This window comes from Chaetura pelagica, unplaced genomic scaffold (assembly GCF_000747805.2).
Source record: "Chaetura pelagica isolate M959 unplaced genomic scaffold, ChaPel_1.0 scaffold118, whole genome shotgun sequence".
Classification (NCBI taxonomy): Eukaryota; Metazoa; Chordata; class Aves; order Apodiformes; family Apodidae; genus Chaetura; species Chaetura pelagica.
The window spans coordinates 1,120,766-1,130,076 of record NW_009954408.1 but is presented as its reverse complement, the minus strand read 5'-3'; the positions used below and the strand labels follow the sequence as shown (position 1 = coordinate 1,130,076).

The 9,311-nt window shown below is 44.0% G+C and overlaps 1 protein-coding gene across 1 annotated transcript in view; it reads left to right on the top strand.

Annotated features, from left to right (window-relative positions):
• Positions 1 to 9,311, top strand: part of CDK19 (cyclin-dependent kinase 19) — a gene marked incomplete at its 5' end in the record, with an annotated part of 106,111 nt that overhangs the window by 41,220 nt on the left and 55,580 nt on the right. Inside the window, one exon of the mRNA XM_010004359.1 lies at positions 1,459 to 1,599. Coding sequence (XP_010002661.1) covers positions 1,459 to 1,599 — 141 coding nt within the window. The remainder of the gene's footprint in view (positions 1 to 1,458; positions 1,600 to 9,311) is intronic.

Sequence of the window (9,311 nt, the reverse complement as noted above, 5' to 3'; positions counted from 1 at the left end):
TTACTGGTCTGGGGGAGCCCGCGGGCTCTTGCTCTCATTTGTTTGGGGGGTTTTTCCTTTTTTTTTTTTTTTTTTTTTTTAAAGCCTCTTTAAACCATATTGTCTGCACCTTTGCTAAGCACAGTGTGAGCCAGAGGTGGTGGCATTTACCATGAGGAAACATTAAGCTGTTTGTGAGCAGTTGTGACAAACTGGGTGGGGGCTGGTGGAGCCAGCAGAGATCTGATGGCAGCACAGCCACTGGATGCTTCTTTACCCTGGGAGAGGGATGATCTTGAACTAGACAAATCCTATTTAAAGAACTGGGTAATTAGTCTTATCACTCTGCAGATTAGCATTTTGAATCTCTCTCAGTAAAAATGTAAATTAAAGGCAAATTGCCTATACTATTGCTGTCTTTTGAAAAGCACATAACTGAAAACTATTTAGTTATTTGAAACACTTCTTTGAATTGCCTTCAAAAAGGAGATTGAATTTTTTTCCCCTCATCTAAATGAATGGATTTGGTGGTTGCTGAACAGCAGTGTTAAGATGGGGTTTGTGCCTTGCACAGCCCCACCTTGTCTGAGGGTTGAAAAGGTCAAAGGGCCTCACCCCAATTTATTTCTTGTGCAGGGTAGCAAAACCAAACTTAACCCCTCATCTTTACATTGACCTTACAATAAATATTAATTAGCTTGTGGATATTTTATGATCTCTCAGCAGTCTTTTTAATGATCCTTTTTTTCATTCCTTCAGCTGCCTAGTGCTGGGGTCCCTTTCTACGCCCAGTGTTGTTGAGCAGCATTTGTGCTCTGGTGGGCTGAGCTAGAGCCACTCGCCAGCTTGTTGTCACCAGTGAGGTGTGCAGGCAAAACCTGGGAGCAAGAAAAGAACCATTTTTAGATGTTTGAACATCATCTCACCCTGATGTTGTGGTGTGGGGTTTTTGGAGTCATGTCCCTGCTGCCCCTTCACCCCCCACCCAGCCCCTAAGTATTTAAGTATTCATTTAATGTCTCTCTACTGGGATAGGGGGGAACAGTAAAGTAGTTGCAAACACTCTGACCTGGGTGATTTTGGAGAAGAGGAGGGAAGGTGTGAAAGCCTAGAGTGTGGTGCTGGTCCTCTTTCTGGTAGATACTGCTGGTTTGGAAGCTTCTGCTCTAATAGCTGAGGATAAGAGGATCCCAACTGGGGAGGAGGGAGGGAGGAGAAAGTCTAAGACCCTTTACTGGAGGTAAGTAAACAGTCTTTAGGTAGTAACAAAAGCTTAATAGCTTTTTTCTAAAGCAATTCAGAGAGTAAACCAAATTTAAGAAAATTGCGAGCACATCACTTGTTACTTTTACTTGCAAAGTTCAACCAAGTTGGTATTACGTTCCATTGTTTAGTGTCAGTTTAAGAAAAGCAACACAACAACAAAACCCCTTTGTGCTTATCTAACACACTTCATGTCTCTACTTGTTTTATTTCTAGCATATTATCAAGTTTCACCGTGCCTCAAAAGCAAATAAAAAGCCCATGCAGTTGCCAAGATCTATGGTTAAATCCCTACTCTACCAGATCCTGGATGGAATCCATTACCTCCATGCAAACTGGGTACTTCACAGAGACCTGGTAAGCCTTGCATGTGTTACCTGGCTAAGGAAGCTCCACGTGCGGGTTGGTGGGTAGGAGAAGTCAAGTCCCCATGAGTGACCCTGCGTATCGATCCCTGCAGCTCTTCCTGGTATTGTTGCCCGAGACCAGTGGAGGCTTTAAGCATGAAAACAAGCTGTGATTTCACATTGTTTTTATCTGAGTCATCTGAGCTGGGACAATGATGCTGGATCCGGGAGAAGGGTTGCAGATATCAATATCCGAAAGCGGCGCACGGGCCAGCTGGTAGATGGTGGTGGAACAGCCTTGCAAGCCTGTGGACAGCTTTGAAAAGGCATTTGAGAGGAGAGTGATTGATACCCTTGTTTGGCTTCTGTGCAAGTTGCCATAAAAGCTAGTGAAAGAGTCATCCTTTCATGGAGTATTTCTTTTCCATGTGGTATTTTTTTGTGACCGTGGGAAGAGAGCTATGCAAGTTATCATCTTGAAATTTCTCATGACCTGAAGTGCCTCTTTAAGTTGACTGCAGATTACAAGGGCAGCCAATTGCCTTGTCTTAGTTACCCTTTTCCCTTCACAGTTTCCCACTGCTCCTCATACCTCAGTGAAGTGCTACCAAGGGTTGCAGAAAGGACACCAACGTGTGTGCTGTGCTTGGTGCCACCTGCGTTGTCACCAGAAATGCTGGCATGAGACAAGCAACGTGATGCTTATTGTGTCAAACCTGTTCTTATAGTTAATGCTGTTGTAACATCAGCAGTAGGTATGGCAGGAAATGTAGCAATAATAAACAGCCACTGCTTTTGTTTGGTTATTTTTCATCGTTGCCCAGTTCATCAAAATAGGGAAGCATGTCCAGAAACTTAGAACTAGTGGTTACATTTGGTCAGACATAAATAGTTCTTGAGGCTTTAATAGTAAACTGGGACTTGGATTCAGTTTTGGATGTAGAGCAAATGTTTTCTTAAAAGGTAGGAATAAACTAAGCCAGGCCTGGAGCAGAACTCTCAGACATCTTCTGAAGTAAATTCATTATTTTTGTCATAATACCCCCTAAGAGTGGCCAGAAGTAGCATTTCAGGTTTTGGCATGGGTATCTTGTTTTAACCTTGTTACTTGGTATTTGTTGTCAGGTTTTCTGTTAAATGCCAGATGTTAGCAAATTTGTGTGAGCCTCTTTTTTTTTTTTTTTGCCTTTGGAGTAGTAACTGGGAGCAGGAAGCAAGTACAACCCTGATTTTCACACTACAATTTTTTTCCTTTCCTGAGGAGGCAGCTGTTCCTGTGGCAAAGGGCTGAGGTGCAGTGAGATCCAGCTGGAGAAGCAACACCTGAGGAGTCTGCATTGTTATTTTATGGGAAGCGTATGTGTTGATGGAACTGTTAAGTACATACACACTGAGTGCCATGCATGAGCTTGGTGTCTTGGTAGGGAAGACTAGATGGTATCTGAGGTAATAATAACAAATACCTTAGAGAGTTTTCCTGCCAATGTTGCTATTTCCAGCCTGCAGTGCCAGGTGATGTGCGTGACTAGTGCTGCTTTGCAAGTCTGATCTGGTGTTGAGGAGGTGCAGCAAAGCTCCAGCTCCTGGAGAGAGTCCAGAGAAGGGCCATGAAGATGATCCTTGGGCTGGAGCAGCTCTGCTCTGGAGCCAGGCTGGGAGAGTTGGGGTGTTCAGCCTGGAGAAGAGAAGGCTCCAGGGAGACCTTAGAGCACCTTCCAGGGCCTGAAGGGGCTCCAGGAAAGCTGGGGAGGGGCTTGGGACAAGGGCAGGGAGGGAGAGGACAAGGGGGGATGGATGGAAACTGGAGCAGGGGAGATTGAGGTGAGACATGAGGAGGGAATTGTGGAGTGTGAGGGTGGTGAGAGCCTGGCCCAGGTTGCCCAGGGAAGCTGTGGCTGCCCCATCCCTGGCAGTGTTGAAGGGCAGGTTGGATGGGGCTTGGAGCAGCCTGGGCTGGGGGGAGGTGTCCCTGCCCATGCAGGGGGTGGGACTGGGTGGTCTTGGAGGTTCCTTCCAACACAAACCATTCTATGGCTCCATGATGATATGATGATGTCTCAGTTTTTTCTCGTGGAACTTTGGGAGCTGATGGTTACTGTTATGAAAAATGCAACTGTTTTCCATGGCTCTGGAATGATAGTGCTTGACTGATGTTGGAATAGTTGGGAAGGGAGAAGAACAGAAATGAGTGAAGTCTTAATGTGTTCTTGGTATGAGAGTAGATTTTAGATAATGGATTTTGGGGACCTCAGTGAGAGAAAGGAAACCATTAACAAGAATTGCTTTGGTGCATTGAACACCAAGAACAGTCTCCTAGAGAAGCAAAACCAGTTCATCCCCTCTAAAGGCAGGGGAAGTAGGTGGAACAAGAGAAGACCCCCTTGGCTTAACTGTGAGCTTCTGTGTCTACTCAGATCCAAAAAAGAACCAAAAGTTTCTGAAGAATTCAAGTATTTGGAACAGTTATTTTGGGTCTTGAACACAGTAAGAAAAACACCGATGTGATTCTGGATGTGTCCTGACTGCTCCTGAAATTAGGGGATAATGTAAACATTCAGCAACCAATTTAAATTCTCACCTAGCCAACATTTTAATGTGTCTCTAATTGTTATTCGTGTGCTCCCAGCAGGGATTTTTGCTTCTAAGAAAGGTACCTCAGGCAGGATTTCACTGGGATCAATTTCTTGCATAACATGTGAATCCCAGCTCTTCAGTTTTTTTCTGAAGATGAGGAGCAGTTTGTTTGGTGTTTTTCCCTTTGCTGTTTTAAGTTTACATCCTCTGGAAAAATATTTTTCTATTTTATGTAAACCAAATTTTGCATCAAGACACCTTGTGCTTTCCTGGTTTAATATAACTCTCTTCTTACTATTTTTAGCATGCATTTGGCTGGAGACCAGAGCTGGTGACATCCATAAAAGTCATGTTAAGCTTATCTCATGGCTTTTTTTTTAATTTAAAAAAAAAAAAAAAAAAAGATTCTCCACAAATATTTATCATAATATTAGGCAAATTCTCCTGAGCCATGGAAATGACCTTTTAGCATTTATTTAACAAACGTTGCAATGAAAAAAACAGAAGCAGGGGGGTTAGGTATTTGTGAGAGTACTTGCTTGGGGGCATTTGAAGGACGTGGTTTAAATCTTATTTTGGTACTGTCTTAAATCAAAGTTTTTAAAGAGACTAGAATGCCAAATGTGCTTTTCAAAAACCCTGATTACTCTGAAGTTATTTTTGGAGGGGGCTGAGTTTTCAGTTTCACGTGGGCAGGGGAGGCCCAGCTTTGCTTTGGGGGCAGTCATGGTGCTTGGAAGCTCCAGCGTTCAAAAAAGGGGTAGATGTGTTATTTCAGGAGATGGTTCAGTGGTTGTTGGGTGAAAGGTTGGACTGGATGATCTTGAAGGTCTTTTCCAACCTTGAAGATTCTATGATTCTATGATAAACAGTAGCCAGGAAAACCATGAAAGAGTAGTAAAGCTGGTGAACAACGTGGACTTGCAATATGTGCCCTGTGCTTGGGCTGAGCTGCTGGGTAGTTTCTACCACAAGGAGACAGTCTCATTCCCCTCCTCACTACCACTTGGCATTGTCACCCATTTTAATGGCCTGGCAGGTGAAACCTGACTTAGGGGTGAGCTCCTTCAGGGAGTGAAACCCACAGCAAGTGTTGGCTTTTCTCCTGCAGAGCTCGTTTTCTGTAGGATCAGCTCCCTGAGGGATCTCACTGGGAGTTCCATGTGTGCAGGAGCTGGCACAGGAGCAGCATGAGGTGGTGGCAGAAAGCTCAGCAGGTCCTTCTAGCATCACCTGCCATGAGCTTAGGTTATTTATTGTTAAAATGGACCTTTTTAATTCTTAAATGATGGTTTCTCATTAAACGCTTTTGTCACTTTAAACTCTCCCCACGCAAGTTTAGATGGAGGAAACTCTTCAAATGGGAGCAAACTATAGCACATAATAAATGCACTCACTGTTATACTTCTAGAAATAACAAAATAATTCAGTGGATCTTTCAGTTGCTTTCTGGTTTTCTTATCCTGAAGGTAGCTGAAAGGTCCAAAGTGAGTTTTTAAGTGTATTTTTTTGGTGGCTAATATGCAAATTTGCAGCAGTAACTTTCTTTGGGGTGAAATTCCAGCTAGTGCAGAATATGGGCCCAGGAGCACTGGAGTTTTTTTTCTTTGAATAGAATCACAGAATCATTGCATGGTTTGGGTTGGAAGGGACCTTCAGGATCATCCAGTCCCAACCCCCTGCATGGGCAGGGACACCTCCCACCAGCCCAGGCTGCTCCAAGCCCCATCCAACCTGCCCTTCAACACTGCCAGGGATGGGGCAGCCACAGCTTCCCTGGGCAACCTGGGCCAGGCTCTCACCACCCTCACACTCCACAATTCCCTCCTCATGTCTCACCTCAATCTCCCCTCCTCCAGTTTTCATCCATTCCCCCTTGTCCTCTCCCTCCCTGCCCTTGTCCCAAGCCCCTCCCCAGCTTTCCTGGAGCCCCTTCAGGCACTGGAAGGTGCTCTAAGGTCTCCCTGGAGCCTTCTCTTCTCCAGGCTGAACACCCCAACTCTCCCAGCCTGTCTCCAGAGCAGAGCTGCTCCAGCCCAAGGATCATCTTCATGGCCCTTCTCTGGACTCTCTCCAGGAGCTCCATCTTTCCTGTGTTGGGGGCTCCAGAGCTGGACACAGTAGGTACAGTGTGTGGAGTGAAGTATTTCAAGGTATTATGATATATTATATTTGTCCCTGCCTCCCCCTAACATGAATTATTTAGATGTAGATGGATGCTCAGCAGAACCCTTCCTTTTCAGAGACATCTGAAAATGGAGATCTTCCAAACACTCTTCTCATGTGTGTTCCTGGTAGCAACAAAAGGTTTTTGCATTTTTGCTAATAACTCTTCTGTAGTGGATGTTAGTTGCTTAAGGACAAAAGCAGGCAGAGACCATTTCCTTTAGAGCTTGATAAAAGCATTTTCTGTTTGTAATAGGTTGTATTTTCCTGGAGGGAGGTATTACCTATGAGATGTTTTAAGTGCACAGAAACCATATTGACGAATTAATTTAAGGTTCCACTTATGTCCTTGAGCATTTTGTTAGTTTCCTGCTTCATGTTATTAAAACTACTGGTTGAGAAGTGAATGTTGGAAATCAAACTCACCAGAGAAATGAAGATTATTTTCCCCACCTAGGATTGTGTTAAGTGGTTGCTTTCAGCATTATGAATTTGGAGACTTGGTCTTTGTGTAAACTAATTTTCTAAATATGCCAAGTTCCTTAAGTGTTTTTTCATCATTTTAAATACTTGTTGGTTATGAATTTCCCTGTTTCTCTGGTATTGCCTCCCTACAGCTTTAGAGTGTCTAAATTCACTGCAAGTGTCATTTCACAAATTAGAGATGAGCTTATGGCAAAAGTCTCTTAGGTGGAACATCACTGAGGTAGGTGAGAAGGCTCAAGGTTTGACACACCTTTGGATTCAAAATGTTGATGTACTTAGAGGGCAGAGTTAACATGGTCTGATGGAACAAAAGGTGTCCATGAGTCTTAATACTGCAGAGATTGCAGACAAATTCCTTTTCACTCCAATAATTGATTTGTATTATTCTGCTTAGACAAAGATGTAGGTGTTTCAAGTGTAAGTGAGACAGAGAGTGGATTCTAGATGAGGTGGTTCCCTGGGCAGGTTTGGCTGTATTACTGCTGGGGCAGAAGGAGGCCATGCTGCCTCTGCCCCTCTCTGCCCCACTGTGCTCCTGGGGCTGGCAAACTAATGTGAATTAAAATGAGACCCCAAAAGAGAGGTCAGACCTGTGTGCACATTCCCAATCTGGTTCAGCACACCAGTACACCAGTGTTATGTAGGGTGGTTATCTGGGCAAGATGGATGTATGTGTGAGAGCCAAGTGGGCAGGGATGGGACCTAAAGGAACATTCCATTTTCAGTGACATTGTCCTGTGATGCTGGCAGTGTTAAGTATGTGGTTTGTAACCCTCCCCCTTCCCCATTTTGGTGCTTGTGGATTTCTAGGTGCTGAGCTTTTGGCCAGCAAGAATAAAATGAGCACCTGAAATTTCTCAACGTAAGACACCTCAGATTTGGTGTTTGAGTTGTGTTTGAAGATTCTAGTTGTAGTTGTTTGAAATAATGTCTTTTTGCCAGTGGCAGAAAGTGGTGTGAGCCTGTTCTTAGGTCTGTGAGTTTACAGTCTAAAATGCCAGTATAAATCTGCCTTGTTGGGCATTTCAAGCAGGTGGGAACAGCAGTTGGAAGGAAAGGGTGCTTTTCCTGTTCCTGCTGTGGCAGAGAAGGAGTGACAGGGTGGCAGACTTGTGCAACCAAGTGACTAAAACCTGAAGCAAATTCTGGATGTAGAGTCCTTACATGCTGCAGGAAAACTCTTGTGGTGCTGTTCAGGGAGGTGATTGTAGTGGGAATGGAAGGGTTGGTTTTGTCACTGAGAAAGACAGCAAATGTGGCAGAGTTTGGGAGCTGACAGATACAACAGCAGGGTGGGGGCAGTTACTGAGTTGTGGCTTGTATTGCTAAGATGTACTGGGTAGAAGTAGAAAAGGGGGAAGAAAAACTAGTAAAAAGAGTATCAGTGGGAAGCAGAAGCAAAGGTGGGTTTTTCTCAGGAGACACAGCTAATGGAGATGCAAGAAGAGCTGACAGGTCTGTCTGCAGGTCTCTCAGCCACCCTGACCACATGCCCAGGAACACCAGGCATCCCTTTTCCTCACGGGTTGCCAAGACTTGCTTTGCTCAGGATTTTTGTGATGTCCCACCTCATCATTCCAGTCAGGCCCAATCTTACTTGAGCTGGCCTTTCCTTGACACATCAGCTGCCAAGTGGGCTGAACTGGTGATGCTTCCATGTCCATGTGTGGTTTTCTGAGTGTAACCCTTTCTCTCCAAATCAACCTTCTCACTGTAATATCACTAACTGGGGGAGGGAGCAGAAATCCAGCTGTGGCAGAGACTGTGCCACTGGTTTCCCACCTCCAGCTTTTTTAATACCATCCTCATGTCTCTTAAAGCAGGAGCTTTACCTGGCCTCTGCTCTGGAGCTTTGCTGCCACATTACACAACTCTCTGCCTCTGTGTCCTGATCTCTTAGCTATTTATGGATCTAATTTGTAGCTGATTGAGCACTGCTTTGTGTGTTAGGAAATCTTTCAGAGAAAGTAGCATAATATATGTGGTTTATGTCATTATTTTTTTGGTTGTTTGATGCTCTTTTTCAAGTGATCTGGAAGTATTAATGAAGGCAAAGAATGAAAAGAAATTGCATGTTGTATGAAGGTGCTAGAAAATGTCTTAAAATTTTGTCACGTGGATACTGACTTTTTATTTCTGCTTTCATGTCAGAGCCTTTGAGAAATGAGAAAAATCTCAGTGCTTACTGTTACTAGTTTACAGTATTTAACTGCTCCCTTCTCTTCCTCTCTGTGGCTCCCCATGAGTATTTTCCAAGCTAATAAATAATTAGGAAAGTTACCTAAAAAGCAGCAGAACTGAAGTGTTTTTTAAATGTCCCACTTACATTTTGCTAAGCGAGTGGGTTTGAAAGAGAAGATGTAAAGTGAGGAGTGTGCAGGAAACTCCCCTTTCACCAGCAATTCTATAAAAGGACTTTTATGTGCTGATATCAAAAGTAAATTTAGCTGTGGGCTCATGCATCCCTCTCTTGACAAGCAGCTGCTGTGCAGGAAT